Source organism: Dasypus novemcinctus, chromosome 27 (genome assembly GCF_030445035.2).
Source record: "Dasypus novemcinctus isolate mDasNov1 chromosome 27, mDasNov1.1.hap2, whole genome shotgun sequence".
NCBI classification, from domain to species: domain Eukaryota; kingdom Metazoa; phylum Chordata; class Mammalia; order Cingulata; family Dasypodidae; genus Dasypus; species Dasypus novemcinctus.
In genome coordinates this window covers 106,577-131,798 of record NC_080699.1, presented here as the reverse complement: position 1 = coordinate 131,798, position 25,222 = coordinate 106,577, and the positions used below count along the sequence as shown (strand labels likewise).

General features: G+C 37.7%; 1 protein-coding gene across 4 annotated transcripts in view; it reads left to right on the top strand.

The window, feature by feature from the left end:
* SLC36A4 (solute carrier family 36 member 4) overlaps positions 1 to 25,222 on the top strand; it is a 73,093-nt gene that overhangs the window by 29,475 nt on the left and 18,396 nt on the right. For all 4 annotated transcript variants that reach the window (XM_058289417.2, XM_058289418.2, XM_004475525.5 and 1 more), the window contains exons 8-10: positions 1,533 to 1,631; positions 4,716 to 4,885; positions 23,455 to 23,624. In XM_058289417.2, the coding sequence (XP_058145400.1) occupies positions 1,533 to 1,631; positions 4,716 to 4,885; positions 23,455 to 23,624 (439 nt within the window). The remainder of the gene's footprint in view (positions 1 to 1,532; positions 1,632 to 4,715; positions 4,886 to 23,454; positions 23,625 to 25,222) is intronic.

Below are 25,222 nucleotides of genomic sequence, written 5' to 3'. Positions count from 1 at the left end.
TTGGCCTGCACCTGTTGCAGTGTAATTCAGGACAATTCCCAAGTCCGGAAAATGCTCCTGTATTACACTTGTTTTTCCTTCTCCCTGTCCTCAGAACGTCCAGTGGCCACTGCCTCCACATCAATGATATAATTCCTTCCATTACTAGAATCACAATACATCTGTAGAAGAATACCAGTAAATCTACTTTTTAGTCCATATTTCATTTCCCAATCCTGAGGATTCTGGGATGGTGATGTCCACTCCACCTCTAATTGAGAGGGAGCTACGATGGATGGGACTCTCTTGCTTGCAGTTGTAGACACTCTTGGTTCCTTGGTATATTAGCTGTCCATCATCACCTCCATGCTAGTTGTCCTGGGTAAGACCAATGAACTGGTGAGTAGGTATTGTAACTCTGTTGAGATTCAGGGCCCAGCTGGTACATGGACTGCCCAAATATTTAAGTCTCTTGGACATACACCTACCAACTCTAGTACTAATTATAGGTTTACATAGAAGGACAGAAGAGCCATGTGTAGGGAAACCACAACTGAATCTTACTCTGTCATACTGGGGAGCATAAATTCCAAAGTAGGGCCCACTCTCAAGACACCAAATTCCCGAGCTGTCTGCCCTGCCTATAGTGTTTGGATGTCTCCAGACCACTCAAGAGCCCCGCTATTTTCGGTATGTCCATAGGTTCTTAATTGAGTTTCCTTAGAAGACTCTATTGCTGGACTTCAGGGGATCTGCAATCCCTTAAAATTATTTGCAGTGTTTTTGTGTGTGTGTATGCCTTTTTCTGCTGAGCTCCTGTTAGGTTTCATCTCTTAAAGGGGCCATTTTTCTGGGACCGATTGAGAATCCCTGTCTATATACTCTCTTGACCAATCCATCTTATATGTTGCTGCCAGAGTAATTGTTCTGGAATACCCATTTGATATCCAAATAGTGAGATTTGGAGCAAGGCTGAGTCAGGACCAAGTAACCAAAGCCACAATCAGGGCATATGTTCAAATAATAAAGAGTAACGACAACTGCTAGTCCAAGAGTTGGACCCTGGAGCTAAAGGCCATCTGTATGAAGGAACAGCACAGAGGTACAAGGTGGAAAGCCAGAGTCAGGAGCCAGGAGTCTTTCAGAACTGAAGGAAAAAGGCCATGGAGTGGCAGGTGGTTTCTGGGTGCACCAAACCGCAGTGTGGTCCTTGACAAATGAGTGGCTCTTGATTCAGCCTTGAGCGTGCTCAGGTGTTTCCTCTGTAGCAGGAGCCCAGCATGAACAGCGGGGCTGTAGACAGGCAGTCAGGAGCATTTGGCTCAGAGATTATGTGGACACGTGGGAAGCCACTGCTTCAGGCAGTAAGATCCTAACAGCCTGGCTACATTGAATGTAGGAGCTTCAAGCTGTTTATTGAAACACTTACTCACTTGTAGCAGCACACATTTGCTGCCGTGAAGCTCTGAAGAGTATGATTTTGCTGTTTTAGTACAAATTATTTGAAATAAAGAAAGGTGTAACTTGTCTAATTTTTTTCTTTCTTTCTCCAGAATATGCCGGATCCCCACAACCTTCCAATAGTAGCTGGTTGGAAGAAATACCCTCTCTTTTTCGGTACTGCTGTGTTTGCTTTTGAAGGCATAGGAGTGGTAAGGATTTAGTCTTTATTATTTAAAATCTTAGGTCAACATGAGGATTTATGTAGTATGGCTCTTTAAAACATACACTTTTTTTTGTTTCCATTTTCTTGTTCTTAGAGCATGTTTTGCAGTTTGGTGTGATAGACTGGAATTATAGTTTAGTCCTTCCATGAGCTAAGAGTTTAATCTTAGACATATCACTTAAGCTCTCTAATACTCTTTTTTTTAATCTGTAAAAAGAAGAAATTATACTTGATTTTTAACATTTTTTAATGGAAAATTTCAAACATATACAAAGTATTGAGAATTGTATGATAATGGTATGATGAATTTACTCAGTTTCAAAATTCATCAATTCATGGCCAAATTTTGTTTTTTTGTATATCTTGCCTACTCTTCCAACCCCAGGTTATATTTAGGCAAATTGAAAACATCATATTTTATGAACTCCTTGACCTGAAATGCAGTTGTTTCAGTCACTGTGACATGAGAAGAGTCAAATATAAATTTCCCCTTTGGAGTTTTGCATATCAGGATTTTTTTGAGACACATTATTATCTTTAAGCTGATGCCAAGAGATTTAAGAATCCTGAGGAGTCTAAGATCTTAAATATTTCCATACAAGATGCTTCAAATTTATTAAAAATTTGCATTTGTGGATTTGGGGAAAACAGAATATTGTGCCTCATCTGTTTTATTGCTTATGTTTCATAGTCTGATGGTTTCGTATGGGAGAAAAGTCATTTGTAAACATCTAGTTACAGATGAATAGATGTAAAAAATAATGTATCATTTTACTGGAGTTCTCTTTTCTTTGCACACTCCTTTAGGGAGCTTGCAAATTCTTATGGCTCCGCATGTCACTTTTTAGAGATGGCTGCAGTTTTCACCTGAGGCTCTAACTAGTGAGCCCTGGTTGGCTGCCAGTGTTTCCAGCTGGGTGTAGTTGCCCTGACATCTCCATTTCAACAACTTTCCCATTCACAACCAGCGTCACTTCCTCATTTTCCTGTTTCTTTTAGTTTCACTTTTAGTCACTCAGGCTTGAAGCACGGGAGTAATTCTCTTACTCTGTCCGGTCTAGACTCCAACCCTTTATTAATGGCTGTGATTGTCCCCTTAGCATCCAATCAGTCCCCTCTTTTCTCTTCTGCTAGCAACCAGTCAGTGTTTCCACATCAACTTACCTATGAGAGGGGATAATGTTAGGGTTATTGTCTCATAGGGTTTTTGTGAGAACTATGCCAAGGTTTTAGATTAATGCGGGGCATATTGAAAGCATGAGTAAAATTTGCTATTATTATTAGTGTCTTTCACTATATGGGCAAATTTTTTAAAATTAATTAATTATTTTTATTTATTTATTTTTGTCTTTATTTTTTAACATTACATTAAAAAAATGAGGTCCCCATATACCCCCATCCCCCTCACCCCACTCCTCCCCCCATAACAACAATCTCCTCCATCATCATGAGACATTCATTGCATTTGGTGAATACATCTCTGAGCACCTCTGCACCTCATGGCCAGTGGTCCACATCATAGCCCACACTCTCCCACAGTCCACCCAGTGGGCCATGGGAGGACATACAATGTCTGGTAACTGTCCCTGCAGCATGTATGGTCAAATTGTACAGCCAAAACCTCTGAGAATTTGTTGCATCAAGAACTTTTCATTGAGTCTTTTCTTCTTTTTTTACATAATGAAAATCATTTGTTAATTTCACTAAAGACAGTAGATTAGACAGTAGATACAGAAATCATTGTTGGTGCATGTGCATGCGTCCGCTCGTGTACACACATATTTTCCAGCTTTGTCTGCGGAGACGGTTTACAAGCAGTGGTACCCAAGTCGCAGCAAGCACACCCTGCACCTAGATTTTGATTCTGAATACTATTCTCCAGTGAGAGGAACCAAGGGTCTTTGGAGAAATGCTGATTCTAGGGCTGAAGAAAGGAAATTCAAGATGAGCCATCTTTTTTGTGCCAGAAAGTAAGGATGTGATCTAAAAACCAAAGCATGGAGGCATGTCAAAGGACACAGGAACCAACCTGATAGAATTCATAATGGCTAAAGCTGGCACAATAGGAGCCATAAAATAAATAACATAGTATTATATTATAACTCAAAATGTAAAGTTAAAATGCATGAGGCTATACTATGATTAAATCTATAAATGGGAAGAATTCCATTAACTTACGTAGATAACCCCCACCCCAGGATGTATGACTTTACCCCTTTAGTTTTCCATGTTGTGCTAGATTTAGCAACTTGATTCCAAAGAATAGATTATGGTGAGGGGGAAGGAAAGTGGCTTTACCATGGAGAACGTGGGCACACTATCGTCAGTAAGGAAGTGTGTTGATAGCGTTTGTGATAAGACATGAACTTTGCCTCTGTGGTATTCTTTCCCCAAACTCACAATTCCAGTCTAGTCTGGGGAAAACATCAGGCCAACCCAAATGGAGGGACATTCTACAAAATACCTAGCCAGTATTCCTCAAAACTGTCAAGGTGATGAACAACAAGGAATGATTGAAACACTGTCACAGGCCAGAGGAGACCAAGGAGACAAAGCAACCAAATGAAATGTGGCGTCCTGGCTGGCCGCTGGGACAGAAGTGGACCTTAGTGACAAAACTAGTGAAATCCAAATAAAGTTTTGAGTTTGGTCAATGGTAATATACCAGTGTTGGGTCTTAATTGTAACAAATGCACCATGTATCATAAGATATTAACAGTAAGGGACACTGGGCGAGGGGTGATATAGCAACACTTTGTACCATATTTGCAACTTTTCTGTCAATCTAAAATTACTCCAAAATAAAAAAAGTTTATTTAAAAAAAACTGAGACAAGTTTGCCCACTATAGGTGATTTCAAATTTTTTTAAGAATTTAAAAATACATAGTGTAAAGACAAATAACACATAGAAAAATACTTAAAACAGTTTTGTAGGTGTCATTTTCAAGGTAAAATGATTTGCATATAAACTATAGAAAGATAATTTCTGCATGTAAAAACAGGAAACTGGGTTGTTTTGCATTACTTTAAAAATATTCCCTTTAAAAAAGAACTGCATTTTCTTCTTAGGTCCTTCCACTGGAAAACCAAATGAAAGAATCAAAACGCTTCCCCCAAGCACTGAACATTGGCATGGGCATTGTTATAACTTTGTATATAACCTTAGCTACTTTAGGATATATGTGTTTCCGTGATGAAATCAAAGGCAGCATAACTTTAAATCTTCCTCAAGATGTATGGTAAGTGGATGAGTTTCATAATTCTAGATTATATTTTTATAGACATAGATGATAAAAATGTACCTTTGGATTAGGGTTTAAATGCTTAAATGCTTATTTTGCTGTGATTTCTGTGTTTTTGTAATCTAGAAATTTTTCATTTTTCATAATCTTCAGAGGAGATCATCTAGAATGTATAAGTCTTTGTGGGGTTCTTTAAAAAGACATTTAAAAAATCACAGGACATTCCAAATTTGAGTTGAGTATAGGAATAAAGCTTGTAATTTTTTTTTTATTATGATACACGTTAATAAAAAATTTTTTTACATACTCCTTGCTGCCAGAAAATTCTGCACCTTGGATTCCTGATAAAATAGTATATCCCATGGTTTATGAACCTTGTTATTTTCCTGATCAGCTTTATAGTGTATGAACCCTTAGTCTTTTAGGAACACAGATGGGACATATTATGAATAAATCGTCCATCTCTTTAATATTAGAAATATATTCTGCCAAATGAAGCAATATGTAAGTTTTTCCTTCTTCCAGAGATTGGTCTTCCTTAATTTAAAAAAGGTATTACCAGTGATTACCATGCAGACTTACTCTCTTATTTATAAAATGGAAAGTAACTTCTTAGTTTTGGTAAATGACAATAATAAGTGCTTAACTGCCATCTAAATTAAAGCTATACTGCTTCCTTAGCTGCTTGGATAGACCTCTGCAAAGCCTTCAATGTCTCACAGATCAGTGATTACCAACAATAAAACCTGGACTTCTGACTTGCCTACTGATGTGAATCAATTATTTCAATAATAATTTGAATCCTGGACCTTTCTGGAAGTCAAAATTGTTGTTAGAATAAGCACTGTGTTTATCATTTTTATCATAATCTTACTTTAGTTTTGATATACATTAAAAATGTGTTTCAAAATAAAAACGTTTCAAATTTTATAAATAAAATTTTTCAAGATGAAGAAATGACTACACACAAGATATAAGTTGTTTAGTGTTTATTGCATTAACCTAAATTCTAGTCTAGTATATAATTTCATTTCTTTCATTTGTGCTTTTTTTTTTCATTTTTGTAATAGTTAACATGGGCTAGAATCTTTACATAAAAGGATCAGGTGTAAAAATTTTGGTAGTTATCGTTTTCAAGTACTATTTTCAATACTATTAAATATAATGTCTAGAAAACAGAATGGCATTTTCCCTGAGTTAGCATAGTATTTAGAATAAATCTTTAAAATAATATTTTATAAATAAATTTGACAGGTATTTTCATGTCAAGTATAAAATGTAAGTGGAAATAATCTCAGAATTCTCCCTTTCTCTTACTCACAGGAGTGTTTAAGGCAGTCTTAAGGGGAGGGGCCGGTGGGGGTTGCCTGCATTTCAAGTTGAGACGTTCCCATTCCCGGACAGTTAAGGACACCGTAAAGGGACAGCGGGCAGGAATAATTAGGTGATGCTTTTGGTGTACGGCTTACTTTTGGGGATGATACTCTCCTTGCCGTGACTGCTTTTCCACCCCCTTTTCCACAGCCTTTCCCACCTCCCAGGCTGTCTCTACTTGCTCTAACTCTCAAGTTAGAGTGGGATTAGTTGTGAGTCTCGGTTAAAAAGAGAATGTTAAATCTTCGTTTCTGCTCAAGCTAGTCACCTGCTTTTCATTTAGAGTAAAACCTAGATGAAGAATCCTAAGAAACATCAAAAATCTTGAAAAAAAAAAAGGAAAACAAATCAAGGTGAATGTTCCACATGTAGAGAACTCCTCTTGTGGAGATACCTTTGCAACTGTGACCTTTTTTCTGTGTTCTCTGCAGCTGGGACAGTCAAAATGGCCATGGCAGGATGCTTGTGTTTTTACAGGCATGGTTTTCTGTCAGCTGAGAAGTTTGGGCTACAACAACCATTGAAGAGTAGCCAAGATTCCTTTCTTAGTATACCAGGATGAGTCTGTCTTCCTGTGCTTCAGGCGAACGCCCAGGGAGTTAGAGGGAGCATCCTAAGGAGCTAATAAGTGGCTAGTGTCGTGAAATTATGAAGGGCTTTTGATGCCAAGTTGCCTTAAAGTCTCAAGTTCGTGGAGGGGTAGGGTCTTCAAGAAAAAGAAAGAAGCCCTGGTATAAAGCAAATATGCATTAGGGAGACTCTAGGTTCTAAGTATTCATTAGCATCAATTTTCCTGAGCTATCCTCTTAAAACCTAGGGCTTAGTTGCCATTCCAGCTGTTGCATTTAGTTTTTGAAGTAAAGAGTTTAGTTTAAGGACCTTGATGAAGTAAATTCACAATTCTGAGCTAGCACATCAGCTCCTTGCGGGCAGGGATGTGCATCTTCTAGGGTTATGGCTCACTCCCCACAGGCTAGCACAATGCTCAGCAGGTGGAGTTGCTCAAGACGTACTTGTCGAATGTAATTTAAGATTAAAAGCATCTCACTTGTTACCTAATAATATAGCAAAGGCACCACTACTAGCCCTAGTTGAGTGATGTCTTAATGATATTTTGCCAAGTGTTCCACTAAAACCAAGAGAGAGCATTGCCTTGGGATTCTTGGGGCAGTAACTCAAGCATAATATCAGCTCATATTTTATTCAAAACGAATCACCTTTTGCATTCTCATTCATATTATCTATGTTGCTATTTATATAAAAAAGTTTCCCCCAAAAAACTTTGAGTAAAATTGATACCACCATATTGAACTCATAGCTCAGAGCCCCTGGCACTGTCATACCCCTGAGGGAATATGTGTGGCAAGTGAAAAGCACAGGCTAAGCACCTAAGAGAAGACAGTGAACCTGTTGAACCTAAAATTATGATGCTGCTGTGAACATTGGCATACAAAGAACACTTTGAGTCCCTTCTTTCAATTCTTATGGGTATATACCTTGAAGTGAGATTGCTAGTTTATATGATAATTCTGTACTTAACTTTCTGAGGAACCACCAAACTGCCTTCCACAGCAGCAGCACTATTTTATATCCCCACCTACAATGAGTGAGTGTTCCTATCTCTCCACATTCTCTTCAGCATTTATTTTCCATTTTGTAAATAGTAGCCATTCTAGTGGGTGTGAAATGTTATGTTGCTGTGGTTTTCTTTTGCATTTCCCTAATGGTTAAGGATGCTGAGCATCTTTTCCTGTGCTTATTGGCCATTTTTTAATATCTTCTTTGAAGACAAATGTATTCAAGTCTTTTGCCCATTTTTGAATTGTATTGCTCCTCTTTTTATTTTTAACTTGTAGGAATCCTTCATATATTCTGTATAGTAAACTCTTATTGAATATGTGGTTTGCATATATTTTTCCCGTTCTGTAGGTTGTCTTTTTACTTTCATTATGAAGTCCTTTGATGCACAAGTTTTAAATTTTGATAGGTCCCATATTTTGTTGTTTATGCTTTTGGTGTAAACTCTAAGAAAGCATTACCTAACTCAAGCTCCAAAAGATGCTTCTCTGTGTTTTCTTCCAGCAGTTATATAGTTTTGATTCTTTATTCAGATCTTTGACCCATTTTGAGTTAATTTTTATATATGGTGTGAGGTAGGGGTCCACTTTCTTTTACATATGGATATCCTGTCTTCCAGCACCAGTTGTTGAAGAGAATATTCTTTCTCCATTGAGGGAACTTGGCACCCTTGTCAAAAACTTTTGGCCATTTATGTGAAGGTTTATTTCAATTCTATTCCATTGGTCCATATATATCTGTCCTTGTGCCAGTACCATAGGTGTTTTGATTACTGCAGCTTTGTTTTTTCTTTTGTTATTTTTGCAGCTTTGTAATAAGTTATAAAATTGGGAAATGTGATTTTTCCAACTTTGTTCTTCTTTCTCAAGTTGGTTTTTGCTCTTGGGGCCCTCCACCTTTCCATATAAATTTGATGATTCGCTTTTCCGTTGCTGAAAAGAAAATTTTTGGAATTTTGATTGGAGTTTTGTTGAATCTATGAAATGCTTTGGGTAAAATTGACATCTTAGAGTTTTTTATCTTCCAATCCATGAACATGGAATGGCTTTTTGTTAAGTTCTTTGATTTCTGTTAGCAATGTTTTCTAGTTTTCCATGTATAAGTCCTTAATGTCCATGATTAAATTTATTCCTAGGTATTTGCTTCTTTTAGTCACTTTTGTGAATGGAATTTTTTCTTGGTTTCTTCTTCTGATTGTGCATTCCTTATGTACACAAACACTGCTGATTTTTGGGTGTTAATCTTGTACCCCCTCACTTTGCTATAATCATTTATTATATCTAAGAGCCTTGTTTTAGATTTTCCAGGATTTTCTGTGTATAGGGTCATATCTGCAAATTGGGGAAGTTTTGCCTCTTCCTTTCCATTTGGATGCCTTTTATTTCTTTTTCTTGTCTAATTGCTCTGGCTAGAACTTCCAGTACAATATTGAATACCAGTGGGGACAGTGGGCATCTTGTCTTGTTCTTGATATTATAGCAAAAGGTTTCATTCTTTCATCATTGAGTGTGATATTAGCAGTGGGTGTTTCATATATGCCTTTTAGCATGTTCAAGAAGTTTCCTTCTCTTCCTAGTTTTCTAAATGTTTTTATCAAGAAAGGACACTGGGATTTTGTGAAATGCCTGTACTGCTTCAAATGAGTTGATGATATCTTTTATTTTTCTTCATTCTGATAATGTGGTGTATTACAACATTTGATTTTATGTTACATACCTTAAATAAATCCTATTTAATCTTGGTGTATAATTCTTTTAATTTGCTGTTGGATTCAGTTTGTTAGTATTTTATTGAAGATGTTTGCATCTATATTCATAAGAGATATTAGCCTGCGATTTTCTTTTCTTGTGGTATTTACATCTGACTTTATTGGGGTGGTGTTGGCCTTATAGAATGAGTTAGGGGGTGCCCCCTCCTCTTCAGTTTTTTGAAAGAGATAGAGCACGAGTGGTGTTAATTCTTCTTGGAATGTTTGGTTGAATTCACCTGTGAAGCCATTTGGTCTTGTGCTTGTCTTTACTGGGAGAAATTAAAAAAATTTTTTTTCTTTATTAGGGAAGGTATGAATTTACAGAACAATTGTGAATAAAATAAGGATTCCCATGTACCATCCTATTATTAACACCTTTCATTGCTGTGGTACATTTTCCTTCTCTTCTTAGATTTACAATAAATGAAAGCACGTTTTTGTAATTGTACTATTATAGTCCATGGCTCAAGTTAGGGTTCATTGCTTGTGTAATTCAGTTCCATGGATTTTTTAAAAGAAATGTTTATTCTTTTACCATATATACAGCCTAAATTTCTCTGTACACTCACATTTAGATATATATTTCAGCATTGATAATTATGTTCAGAATGTTGTGCTACCATGACCACCATTCATCATCAAAACATTTCCATCATTCAGGGGAGTGGATGTCACTCAAGTGGTTGACTGGTTGAATGCCTGCTTCCCATGTACAATGTACTGGGTTCAGTTCTTGCCCTGGTACCTCAAAATAAAACAAAAACAATATTTCCATTGTTCTAAATAGGAACTCCTTTACCTCCTGAGAACCTCTGTGTTGCTCAAATGTGACCAGTCTTGAAGCCAAACTCAGCATGTAAAAATTCATTGCCTTCCCCCCAGCGTGGGACATGACTCCCAGGGATGAGCCTCCTTGGTGCCGAGGGATCACTACCAAGTACCAGCTGATGACATAACTAGAAAATGACCTTGAATAAAAGGTTCAACTCGGACCAGCAGAATATTTCTCTCTACATATAATAACAGGAGTTAAAAATTCTTTTTGACCTAAATCAAGGGAGAAATGGAAAGGACAAATGAGTTTATATGGCTATGAGTCTCTAAAAAAGAGCCAGGAAGTTATCAGAGAGGTTGCCCTTATGCACGCCTTCGCAGAGTCCCAGAGACAGCTAAAGTAGATACAACCCCAGGTATTGGTTCTTCTGAGGGCTACAGAGACCCACAAGTTTTATGGTCATGGCAGATGGAGTTCACTGCCATGTCAGTTGGCCCTTCTTTGGAGTTTGTGTTTCTGTGTGATGGAGCTGGACTCAGATGTGATCTCTTTTTACAAGCCTTTCCTGTTACTTTACCAGACTTGTAGTTGGTGCTGGGGTTTAAGATATACCCAGGGGATCTGAATCTCTGGACTGACCATATGATAGCCAGGCCCTGAGCCTCAACAGACTTCAGCTCCTACACTCTGGTTTATTGGACTTACCCCTTCAGCTAACATGGAGTTGAAGAATGTCAACCACCACACCATGGAGGCAAGAGTGCCTACAACTGAAAGCAGGAGAATTACATCCAGCATCCATGTGGAATCTAAGCCCCCTCTTGACAAAGATGTGGAATGGACACAACCAATCCAAGGTCCACAGGATGGAGGAATAGAGTATGGATTAGAGTGGGTTTACTGATATTCTATACATGAACTATTATGGTTAGTAATCGAAGAAAATGTGGCATTTGGTGTGGAGAAAGTGGCCATGGTGGCTGCTGGGTGTGGGGAATGGGAGGAAGAGATGAGATGTGGAGGCGTTTTTGGGACTTTGAGTTGTCCTGGGTGGTGCTGCAGGGACAATTAACGGACATTGTAGGTCCTCCCATGGCCCACTGGATGGAACGTGGGAGAGTGTGGGGGGTACATGGGGACCTCATATTTTTTGAATATAATATTTTAAAAAATGAATTAAAAAAAATAAATAGGAACTCTTTGTTTTAAGCCTTACCTTCTCATTCCCTATCCCCACCATTTGTCTCCTGGTAACCTATATTCTAGATTTTGATCCAGTGAGTTTGCTTATTCTAATTATTTCAGATCAGGGAGGTCATATAATATTTGCCCTTTTTTGTATGGCTTATTTCATTCAACATGATGTCTTCAGTGTTGTCACATGTGTCAGAACCTCATTCCATTTTATGGCTGAATATACAGAGAATATTCTGTATATACCACATTTTGTCCATTCATCCATCTGTTGATGGACACTTAGGTCACTTCCATCTTTTGGAAATTGTGAATAATCCTGCTATGAATATTGTGCAAATATCTGTTCAAGTTCCTGCTTTCAATTCTTTTGGCTTTCTAGCTAGCAATGAGATTGCCTGTTCATCAGGTAATTCTATACTTAACTCTCTGAGGACCTGCCCAACTGTCTTCCACAGTGGCTGTACCATTTTACATTCCCACCAACAATAAATGAATGTCCTCTTTCTCCACATCCTCTTCTACATATATAATTTTCTGGATTTTTCCATAGTAGCCTTTCTAGTGTGTGTGAAATGGTATCTCATTGTAGTTTTGGTTTACATTTCCCTAATAGCTAATGATGCTGATCATCTTTTCTTGTGCTTTCACCATTTGTATGTTGTCTTTGGAGAAATGTCTATACAAATCTTTTGCCCATTTTTTAGTTAGGTTGATTGTCTTTTTGTTACGGCGTTGTAGGATTTCTTTATATATTCTGGCTCTTAAACCTTTTTTGGGATATGTTCTTCCCAAATATTTCCCCCATTGAGTAGGGTGTCATCTTAGTTTCATTATAAACTCCTTTGCAGCACAAAAGTTTTTAGTTTTGTTGAGGTCCTATCAGTCTATTATTTCTTTTGTTGCTTGTGCTTTGGATGTAAAGTCTAAGAAGCTGTTTCTTAACACAAGGTCCTGAAGATGCTTCCCTTTGTTTCCTTCTAGGAGTTTGATAGTTCTTGCTGTTTTATTTAGGTTTTTGATTCATTTTGAGTTGATTTTTGGGTAATGTGTGAGGTAGGGCCCTCCTTCTTTGTTTTGCAAATGGAGATTCAGTTTTCCCAGCACCGTTTATTGAAGAGATTATTCTTTCACCAATTGAGTGGTCTTTGCCCCATGTCAAAAATCAATTGGCATGATAAATGTGAAGGTTGATTTTTGAGCTATCTGAACTCTATGTCCTTGTGTCAGTACCATGCTATTTTGATCAGGAATTGTGAGTTCTGCAAATTAATTTTCTTTTCAGAATGACTTTGTCCTTTTGGCAACCCTTACCCTTCCATGTATATATGATGAATGGCTTTTAAATTTCTGTGAAGAAGATGGTTAGAGCTTTGATTGGCATTGTGTTAAATCTGAAATCACTCTGACATTGTGACAAGGGAGCCAAGGATTGCTGGCACTCAGCCCCAGAATTCCACAGTCTGTGGGGTGAAGGCATCGCCTTGGTGATACCTTGATTTGGATTTTCTTTTAGCCTTAAACCTGTAAGCTAATAAATTCCCATTATTTAACCCAACCCATTTCATCTTATTTGCTAGAGAAGCCCAGGAAACTAAAACAGAGTTTGGTACAAGGACAGTGGGGTGCTGCTTTTGCAAACACCAAAAATGTAGAAACAGCTTTGGAATTGGGTAATGGGTAGAGACTAGAAGAATTGTTGACTGCTTGACAGAAAAGGCCTAGATTGCTTTAAAGAGACTGTTTATAGAAATATGGTTGCTAAAGGTACTTTCTGTTGACGCCTAAGAAGGAAATGATGACTGTGTTACTGGAAACTGGAAGAAAAGGCAATCCTTGTTTTAAAATAGCAAAGAACATGGCGAAATTGAGTTCTGATGTTGGATGAATGGCACAGCTTGAAAGTGCTGAACTTGGACTTTTAGATGAGGAAATTTCTAAGCTAAGTGTGGAAAGTGCAGCTTATAGTAAAATGTGAGAGGAGAGGGATAAGCTGAGAATGGAACTGCTGGGCACCAAGGAACCAGAAATTGATAATTTGGGAAATTCTTAGCTTCTGGAAAACAAGTCCCCAGAGAATAGTGCTCCATGTGAGGATTCCATGTTACCTGATCCTGGACCCAGTCAGTCGTTTCAATGCCAGTCAGGACTGGAAATGCAGTTATGCAGGAAGAATTTGTGGAAAGTTCTTCTGTGTGATGGTTTGGACCCCTGTGAACTACACAAAAGACTGACAACTTTTTTGTGTAATTTGTATGATGGGACCACTAACAGTCTTGACTAAAAGGGACAAAGAAAGGACAAAGTGAAAGAAAAATCACTTTAAGGGCAGAACTCTAGAAGCTGTGGTCTGGACCAAGACATCTCTTAGGCAAAGAGAGCAGGCCCACCCGTGTGTGGAAAGTGTGAGTCTCTCCTGGCACTTGGAACAGGCAGGCCTCTGCTTGCTGTTGAGGAGTACCGCCGGCACCCCAGTGCTCTGAGAGGGTAGGCCGTTCATCCTGGATTTGCGGAGAGCCTGGCCCTGTCCTGATGCTTGGAGTGGTGCCTTCAGCCCGTGTTTGAGAGTGTATGGCCATTGGGAAAGTGCTTTGCATTAGTGGGTCTGCTGCTCCATCATCTTGGAGGACAAGACATCTATCCAAAGATGACGTTCAGACAATAAAATATAATGGCGTGTGCCCTGCCTGGTTTGCAATTGTTTTGGTCCTGTGACTCCTGCTTTCCTTCCAATTTCTCTCTAGGAATGAGAATGTTTATCCTATGACTGTCCATACCAGGAGCAGATAACTTGTTCTCTGGGTTTCACAGGTCCACAGACTGAGGGAAATTGTGCCCAAGGACAGACCACACCCGTAACTGATTTTGAGGAGATACTGTACTTCGCATTCTTTTGAAATGACTTAAGGCTTTTGGGACATTGCGATGGAATGAATGTATTTGGCATATAGAAAGAACATGTCTTTTTGGGATCCAGAGGGTGGAGTGTGGTGGTTTGCAGCTGTAGGCACACCAGTAAACATGTTCTTAAATCTCATCTATTCCTGTGGGTGTGACTCATTGTGAATAGGGCCTTTTGATGAGGTCACTTCAGTTAAGGTGCGGCCCAGCTCCTTCAGGAGTGAAATTCAAACACAGAGAGAGAAAGCCATAGGAAGTAAGAAGAGGAAATCAATCAATCAGTAAGTGTGCAAGAACAGCCAAAAATAGCAGCTATGTACAGAAGGGGAAACATGCAGAGATTGAGAGGTGAAGAATTTTCTTGTTTGTTGTTGTTGTTGTTGTTGTTATTGAAATAATGAAAATGCTGTGATGATTGAAGTGATGAATGCACAACTGTATGATTATACCAAATACCACTGATTGTACACTTCGGATGGATTGTATGTTTTATTAATATATATGAATAAAATTGATTTGTTTAAAAAAAAAAAACAGTAGAAGCTGAAAACAACAAAATCCTGAAGAGAATGGAAGGCCAGGAGAGGCTGCCATGTGCCTTACCATGTGGGAGAAGAGCTTGCACAGAACACCACACTCTTCAGGGAGAAAGAGTACTGTGGTGATGGCTTGATTTGGAATTTGTTTTAGCCTCAAAACTGTAAGCTAATGTATTCCCATTACTTACCCTGACCCATATCATGATATTTACTTGAGCAGTCCAGGAAACTAAAACAGACATCTTAATTTAGTCTTCTAATCCATGAACACGGAATGTCCTTCCATTTATTGGAGTTTGTTGAGCTTCTTGCATGTGCATATTCATGTCTTTTGTTAAATTTGGGAAGTTTCAATTTTCCATTTCTCCTTCTATTATTGATTGAGTCTTTGTAGTCAGAAAAGCTACATTGTATATTGTATGATTTAAATATTACAAATTGTGAGTTGTTTTGTGACCTAAGATATGTTCTATCCTAGAGAACACGGTGAAGTGTTTGATGTAAGTCTCTTAGGTCTGCTTGGTTTACAGTATGGTTCAAGTCTTTTATTTCCTTACTGATTATCGCTCTAGATGTTCTATCCATTATGGAAGTGGTGTCCTGAGGTCTCCTACTATTTAATGCAGTAGTGTCTATTTCACCCTTTAATCTCTCAATATTTCCTTCATATATTTTCAGGCTGTGCCATTAGGTGCATATATATTTGTAATTGTTAGGTGTTCTTGTTGAATTGACCCCTTTATCAGTATTTAGTGACCCTCTTCGTACCTTATAACAGTTTTGACTTAAAGTCTATTTTGTCTGGTATTAGTATAGCTACCCCAGCTCTCTTTTGGTGATTATTTGTATAGTATATATGTTTTCCATCCTTTCACTTTCAACCTTCTTATCTCTTTGAATTTAAGGTAAGTTTCTTATAAACCCAATAGTATACTTTTAAGGCCATTCTGCTAATCTGTGCCTTTTGACTTGTGCGTTTAATCCATTTACATTTAAAGGCAACTATTGGTAATGCAGGACTTTCTTCTGCCATTTTGCTATTTTGTCTTTGTGGTTTGTACCTTTTTTGTCCCTCAGGTTCTTCCAATTTTGCCTACTTTGATATTTATTTGATTTTTTGTGTTGTACCATTTTGAATCCCTTCTCATTTCTTTCTGTATATCTTTTTCGTAGTATTTTTGTGGTTACCATAGGGCTTACATTTAACATCCTAAAGTTTGAACAATCATGTTTGATTAGATACCAACTTAACTTCAACAGTATACACATATACTCTTTCTTTTTTTTTTTTTTTTTTTTTAAAGATTTCTTTATTTTTGTTTAATTCCCCCCCCTCCCCTGGTTGTCTGTTCTTGGTGTCTATTTGCTGCGTCTTGTTTCTTTGTCCACTTCTGTTGTCGTCAGCTGCACGGGAAGTGTGGACGGCGCCATTCCTGGGCAGGCTGCTCTTTCTTTTCACGCTGGGCAGCTTTCCTCACGGGCGCACTCCTTGCGCGTGGGGCTCCCCCTCGCGGGGGACACCCTTGCGTGGCAGGGCACTCCTTGCGCGCATCAGCGCTGCGCATGGCCAGCTCCACACGGGTCAAGGAGGCCCGGGGTTTGAACCGCGGACCTCCCATATGGTAGACGGACGCCCTAACCACTGGGCCAAAGTCCGTTTCCCCATATACTCTTTCAATACTCCTCCATCCTCCCACCTTTATGCTTTGCCTATTACACATTATATCTTTCTACATGGTATTTCCTAAGCTATAGATTTTTTGTTCATCTGTATCTTTGTTTATTCATTTTTAAAAATAAAAATCAATTTTATTGATACACATTGATAAAGCATAAATCCACCCGAAGTATGCAGTCAGTTGTATTTGGTATAATCACGTAGTTGTGCATTTATCTCTTCAATCATTCCTAGAGCATTTTCATTATTCTAACAATAATTATTATAAACAAACAAAAAAACCTCATCACGTCTCAATCTCTCTATGCTTCTCCTGCCATATATAGTTGCTATTCTTTTTCCATCTCTCTGGTTTATTTGTATTTATATTTTGTAAAAACAGTCATGTATATACAATATCTCCATATTTGTATTTCATGTCAGGTTTCACTATGTTATACAGTCACATGTTACATTTTTTAGCTTTCCTTCTAGTAATACACATGACTTTAGACTTTCCTTTTCAACCACTGTCATACCCATATAATAACTGCTAGTTACAAACACTATGATGTGCTTTCACCATTTCTATTCATTTCCAAAGATTTACAACCTTTTTACCACTTCACAGATTAACCCTCAGCTTTCCATTCTCTACCCTCATTCTATATTCTATTGACCTGTATTCTAATTTTTAACTCAATGAGTTTACATGATATATTTAGTTCATAATAGCACCATCATCCAGTATTTGTCCTTTTGTGTCTGGCTTGCTTCACTCAACATAATGTCCTCTAGGTTCATCTATGTTGTCATAGCTTCATGACTTCATTTTTTCTACAGGTACATAATATTTCATTGTGTGTGTAGATCATTATTTCTCTCTCCATTGGTTGATGGGCACCTGGGTTGTTTCCATCTTTTGGAAATTATGAATTAACACTGCTTTGAGCATTGGTGTGCAGATGTCTGTTTGTGCCACTGCTCTCAGTTTTTTCTGGGTATATACCTAGTAATGTAAACCATAGATTTATAACTTTTTCTCCATTTGTGTTTTAGAACTTGTAAGAAGTGAAAATTGGAATTGCATAGCAAAAAATATAGTAATTCTGACATTTATAATTTCCCTTATGGTTTCTTCTATAGAGGTCTTTATTTATGCTACTTTAATCAACTGTCCAGTCTTTTCCTTTCAGTCTGAAGAACTCCCTTTTAACATCCTTTGTAGGGCAGATGTAGTAGTGATTGCTGTCTCGCTTCCATGGTTTCTCTTGAAAAGTTGGCACTTAATCATATTGGGCCATCTTTGTGCATAATAACATTTTTTTCTTGTAGCTTTCAAACTTTCTTCTTGTCCTTGCCATTTGTTAATTGGACTACTATTTGGGCATGCTTTTGGGGGGAGTATTTTTTTTTTTTTTAGTGTTTTCTGATGGAGTTAGTTGGGCTTCTTGAATGTGCATATTCTTGTCTTTCATTAAATTTGAAAAGTTTTCTGCCATTATTTCTTTGAATATTCTTTCTGCCCTTTTCTCTTTTTACTCCTTCTGGGATGCCCATAATGGGTATAGTTCTGACATTCCTCTTAAACTCTTTTCATTTTTTTCATTCTTTCTTTCTTTCTACTCTTGAGACTGAATCATTTTATTATCTTGTCTCTGAGTTCACTGCTTCTTTCTTCTGCCAGCTCCAATATGCTGCTGAAACCCTCTAGGGAATTTTTCATTTCAGCTATAATGGTCTTTGACTCCAGTGTTACTATTTGGTTCCTTTTAAAAATTTCTATCTCTTTATTGAGATTCTCATATTGTTAATTAATTGTTTTCCTAATATACTTTAGTTCTTTCTCTGTGTTTCCTTTATCTCCTTAAGCCTATTAAATATCATTTTTTAAAAGTCTTTGGTAGTTCCAAAGTCTGGTCTTCTTCCTTGATAGATTTTGGATTTTTATCTTGTTCCTTTGAATGGGCCATTGTAGCAGTTTGATATTATTGATGAATTCCAAAAAGATATATTGGATTATGTTCGTAAACTGATCTTTTTCTCTGGACATATTAGATTATATCGGATTCATAGGTTTACTGATTAAGTAATTATGTAAATCTCTTGTGCCAGTAGGGTGTTGAGTCCCCATCCTTTGGTAGATGGGGACTCATATATAAAAGGCATGGCAAAGGACAGAGTTAAGGGTTTTTGATATTGGAGTGTTTATGTTGGAGTGTGATGCTGAAGCTTTAAGCCAGAGCCCCAGGAAGAGAGGAACCCTGAACTCAGAGAGAAGCAATACCCTGGAAGGGAGGAACCCAGGAAGCCTGAACCCTCGCAGATGTCGGCAGCCATCTTGCTCCAACACATGAAAATAGACTTTGGTGAGGGAAGTAACTTATGCTTTATGGCCTGGTATCTGTAAGCTCCTACCCCAAATAAATACCCTTTATAAAAATCAACCAATTTCTGGTATATTGCAGCAGCACCCCTTTGGCTCACTAATACAGCCATCGATTCCTGTTTCTTTGTTTGTTTTCTGCTGTTTTGTAGCACACTGTACCTTTTAATATTTAAGATTTAATTCTGGGATTTAGTCCCTGAGCTGTTTGTATCATGATAGTAACATGACAGAGATTTCCTTGAGTGCCAGGAGCTAACTAAACTAGACCAGCCAATGCAAATAACACTATTCACAGTTTTTGCACAGTGGCTTTCATTGGTGGTACTCTCCTTCTGAGTTCAGTCCTCCTATCTGAATACCAGCGTGAAGTGAATGTGAAATGCAGTCTTCTCTGACTTTTCTGAGCCTGTGTCTTGTCTTGGGTGCATGTTTGTGCATAGCCTTAGGAATTCTCCCATTTACGAGAATTCAAATAACCTCTCTATTCCCTATGAAATAGAGTTTCTCCCCTTTCTCCTGGGTGCTTTATTATATGGCTTAAAGCTGGTGAACCTTTCACCCAGGTCACTTTGACTTAATTGTTTCTTATGTTCCTTTAGCTATCTACAAGCTGCTTCTCTCTTCGCAGCAAGTTCTTGGAGGGCGAGCCAGAAATGAGTCTCCTAGTAGTCGTTCAAGCTACCCCTGTGGCACCGACACACAGGCACCCCATTGCACACGTAGGGGTCACTCTGCCTCTTTGGAACAGGGCCAGGGATCCACAGTGGGCAGTAGGCTGGCTCTGCATCGTGTCTGGGAGGGGCTGAGGAAGTTCAGCAAGGTCACCATGAGCGTTTGCTACCATTTTTAAAGCTGCATTTTCTTCATTCAGCACTTGCCCAATTACTGCAGCCCTTTAACCATTTCTCAGAATGTTGAGGCAGATGACTGCCCATTTTTGCTTGTTGTTCACAGATTCAGTGGGGGAACAGCTCCCTGGAGCTTTCTATACTGCCATCCTGGGTGATCGAAGTCCAAGTGGCAAATTCTTAATAATCTTCTAATCCTAAATTTGCTTTATATCTAGATATTCTGTCCCATACTTCCTCATCAGAATGGCTTTTATTATAAATATATTAGAAATGAAGGGCACCTGACACATTTATTCATTCATCAGATATTTATTGTATGTTCTTTATATACCAGGTGCTGTTTCGGGCACTAGAGATACAGCAGTGAACAGACATAAATCCCCCCTTCCTTATTCTTCTATTCCAGCAAACGTGGTATGAATGTTCAGTAATTTAGTCTATCTTGTAACGAATGCTAAATAACCATAGTGCTCTTAAAGCTTAGGATAAGGTAAGTTCTTGATAAGGATTGTAGCTAGTTGTTGATTAAAGAGAGTTCTTTTCTTCTTAACAGAGCTAAACCCTCGAGATCCTTAACCTGAATATCACGAAGGGTCAAAGAGGGAAAGTGAATTATCAGATTATTTCCAAGGGTAGCTTCTGTAGTCAGTCTAGAAAGAAAGCGGGTCAGTCATTAACTTATTTCCAAGATTCAGGTCTTCTATTTCCTTATGCTTTAAAATTTTTTTAGAGATATTCATACCCAAAAATTTAGATTGTTTGATTTGGTGGACAATGTGGGAAATATAATAGAATCACTATAGCTTTTGTAATCTTACATGTTCAAAATGAATAGAACATTTAGATATGTTTTTTTTTCACCCCTATAATCTGATTAAACAATCCATATATTGACTGCAAAATAATTGTAAGAAAATACATTTCTGATATTTGCTGAAATGTTAAATTTTTGTTACCAGTATAATAAATCAACCATCATTTTATTCTTTGAATATCTTAATAAATTCTTTGGCAGTGCGAGGTTTTAGAAAACCTTTTAATTGCATAAATATTGTTTAAAAGTTGTTTTAAATTCTTACATGTCTTCAATACAAATTCCCATGACTGAAGGAAAACTTTTTATTCTTTGGAAGTAGAGTTTATGGGGTAAATTCTTCTTCTTTCAATTCTCTTCATTTCTAAAACTTAAAACAAAGAGGACCCTTACTGTAGACGCTTGCTTAAAACCAGAATGAGAAGAGAGACTGATAAAGCTATAGAAAAGAGGAATAGGAAAGATAAAGAGTCTAGAGTATTTGAAAATGTGGATGCGAAGCACAAAAATAAATGGGTTCTTGAAACAGGAAAGAAGTAAAATGAAACAGTCTCTCAGTAGTTGACTTAAAAGACTTCTGCTTTTCCCAGATACTCCATCTTATTTCTATCTTACTCTTCTTTGATGATTAACAACTATACCAGCTTCTAGCAGTCTCAAATCATTTTATTTCCCAATTTTATTCTCTAGAACACCAAATTATAATATTATATATAGTCAATATTATTGAATGGTAATATTACCCAGATTTTTAGCCTGTTCAGTTTAAATCAGTAGAAAAGTAATTATACTTATATGCATAATGGTATATTTTAAAAATATATTATCTATATTTTAAAAACATGTTAAATGATAATTAGTAAAAAAAAAAAAAAGGAATATTCTTCTTTTAAACTAATAATATCCAAGAAGAATATTAATATAATTCTGCCATCTTCACAATTGCATATCAGAGTATGGAAAGAGGAGTCTTTTGGTTATTTTGTACATTTTCAGTAACTTGACCATTTATGTTTAAACTTTAAGCCTTAAACTGAGGAATATATCCTCATTTTATTTTCTTTTTTTTAAGATTTATTACCCCGCCGTTGTCTGCTCTCTCTGTCCATTCGCTGCGTGTTCTTCTGTTTCCGCTGGCGCCCTTGGCAGCACCGGGAAACTTCGTCTCTTTCTTCTTGTGTCATCTTGCTGCATCAGCTCTCCGTGTGTGTGGTGCCACTCCTGGGTGGGCTGCACTTTTTTCACGTGGGGTGGCTCTCCTTGCGGGGCACACTCTTTGTGCGTGGGGCACCCTTGTGGCACAACACTCCTTGTGTGCAGCAGCTCTGTGCAAGGGCCGGCTAACCACATGAGTCAGGAGGCCCTGGGTATCGAACTCTGGACCCTTCCATATGGTAGGCGGACACTCTATCAGTTGATTCACATCTGCTTCCCCCTTAGTTTGCTTTTAAATGAAGGTTTTTGTTGCTTTGCTGTAAAGAGATCATTTTTTCATAATTATGCTATTTGTAGTATTTTCAAATTACTTGGCTCTTTTATTTCTTCATATTCATTCCTGTGATGAATATGCTATAGGAGGAGACTCACTGAATTATCCTTACTTGGCCACAATTTAGAGAACTTTTTATAATTTCTACTTCTTTGTCTTAAAAAAAAGCAATAAGCTTAAAGAAGAAAGCTACCGGCCTAATTCATATTGGGAATTCCTTTACATTAAGTGGACTGTGTGTCCTAATGTGTGGAAGACGTGCCTGTCCATGTGTTGCAGCCGTGCTCCAAAATGTGTTCACTGAATGCAATGAATGTGCCACGATGATGGAAGAGGCCATTGATGTGGGAGGAGTGGGGTGAGGGGGTGGGGGTGTATGGGGACCACATATTTTTTTAATGTAACATTTAAAAAATAATAAGAAAAAAAAAGATGTTTCTGCTAAAAGAGGATATGCCTGTTAACCCCTGCCACGAATGCAGGGACACACTCACCGTGTAGTCTCCTCTGTTTCTCATAGAATAAAAGAGTCATTGGGATTTTCTTTGGACCGTTATAAAGTATTCAAAATTTCAAAATATACAGCACATCAGTTTTATTATGTGTAGCCAAAAGGAGTAGGTTCTATCATGTTCCTCTGAGACCTGCAATTCTGGATTTTCTTTCCATGTCATTTTCAACATTTTAGGTCATCTTTTACCAGACGAAAGGAAGCTTACTAAAACTTTATACCAAAACAAGTATATGGAGTTTTGACATGAGACTATCCAAAATGTAGATATCGAAAGATATTTATAAAACAGAAAATTACTATATTGTTTTGAAGTACTGGATGACTGTTCACAACTTATGTCCTTTTAAAGCCCAACAACTTTATTTCCTCATAATTGTATTAGGTAGAATCCACCTGTAGTTCAGAACTTTACAATTTGAACCCATTTAGATGCCCTGGGGATGATCCTAGCCAGTCAGACTATTTGGCTCAGCCAAAATAAAAACTTGGCAACAGTATGTCCCAAACCTTTGCCTGCTACATTCAAACTTTCCAGGCTTGTCAAACTCAATTGTCCATCTCTCATCTAGAAATTTAGTAGAGATCAGTGGCTTTTAAAAAAAAACCCAGCATTTTTGATTAGTAAAATTTGAGCTTAAGTTAATGTTCTTGATTTCTTGTCTGTCTGAGCAGTAAAAATAAAAGGGAAGTACTTAGAGTCTTATTAAGAATAACTAAATTATGAACTTTTTCTTCCAACAGGTTATATCAATCAGTGAAAGTTCTGTATTCCTTTGGCATTTTTGTGACCTATTCAATTCAGTTCTATGTTCCAGCAGAGATCATTATTCCTGTGATCACATCCAAATTTCGTGCTAAATGGAAGCAGATCTGTGAATTTGGAGTAAGGTCCTTCTTGGTTAGTATTACTTGTAAGTATCACTACTTGTTTTTATCATAATTATTTTATTAAATTTCTTATAATGAAACTACTTAAAATATATTTTTCCATATTTTTAAAACAATTTTATTTACCTAATCAAGATGCTTTTGGCTTAAAAATCTGTATTCTCTCTACTCCTATATAAGAAAAATACAAATGAAATCCTGTCACACTTAATGGAACCAATTAAATTATTACTTTGAAAACGACACCCCTGGTGATTAAAATAAATGTATGCTTAAATCAGGTGCATAAAGGGACCCTTATGTTGTTGATATTCATTTTATTTGATTTTTGTTTTCCTTAGGATTTTTATTTCTGCTAATTTTCTTATTTTTAGCAGCTTAACTCTACCACTACCTTTCCTCCAGGTGAGGGTTTTATTGTGGTCTTCAGTAATTTCAGTGACTGCTTTTACTTTCTATTTGAACACTTGTATATAATCTCTTATCAGGGCTTCACATTATAAATAACTCTGCAAAGAAGCATTAATAATAGAATTTACAGAGTAGGATCTTGAGCTGGGTAGAGTTCTGAGTCAGGCAGGTGTAGGGGTTCAGCTCAGGGCTTCCACGGAACCTCAGGCAAGTTAGGTACCGTCTCTCAGTCCCTTTTCCTCTGCGCTGAGCTGACGATGTGGCTTCTTCTAGTAATGGGCGGTGTTAAAAACACTTGAACAGAGCAGCTAGAAGTTACCGCTGTTGTCACTGTTGCTGTGGTAGCCACAAGGATGACTGACCTGCTGAACTGGTGTGGGCCTGCCCTGAGTGATCCCAGCGGCCTGGTTCTGGTGCTCTAGGGAGTTCTGGATTAGAAATTGATAACCATCCTGGACGAGCCACGGCCAGGGAACGGTAGCGCTGAAAATCCTGGGTAAGTCTGATTGGAATGTATTGAGCAGCTTAGGATGGAGCTAATGCCTAGACTTAGAGAATTACATGTATTGTATTTTGTTTGCAAAGTGAAATCCAAGCAGGGAAAAGTAGCTAAAACTGTTACTTTTCAAAGTAATCATTCCAATGAATTTTATCAACTAATTAGGGAAATCATATTGACGAATGAGGTCTGTAAACCTGTACTGCATGAACTTGTAGAAAGTTTAAAAATTCTTTCTTGGGGAAGAACACAGTGGCATCATTTAATATCTAGAAATACTTTGCTACTTTAAATATAATTTGCAAGTATTTAGAATTAATTGGGAACAAACTGAAAAACTGTATATAGTATATGAAGCAATGTTTTTTGAAGACACTGACCATTGGGAATGAAAGATAGTGATTCTAGAGAAATAGAGACAAATGATGTAAGTTCTGCAGTTTCTTGGAGAGAGTTTCCAGGCTCCGTGCAGGGAGAGGAAATCCAGGCAGAGTCAGGAGGTCTTTCCAACATGAGGAGATGGAGCTGAGTTGAAGTCAGGGTTGAGTCCAGGGAGACTAAGGCAGCTCCAGATTGCAAAGTATTAGAGCACAGAAAGTGGCACAGGAAGAGAGAAAGAAAGACGTTGTGTGTTCTGGAGATTTGCAGAGGATCTCCCTCAAGTCTTCACCGATTACCAGCACATGGATGTGAAAAACTACCCAAGGCAGG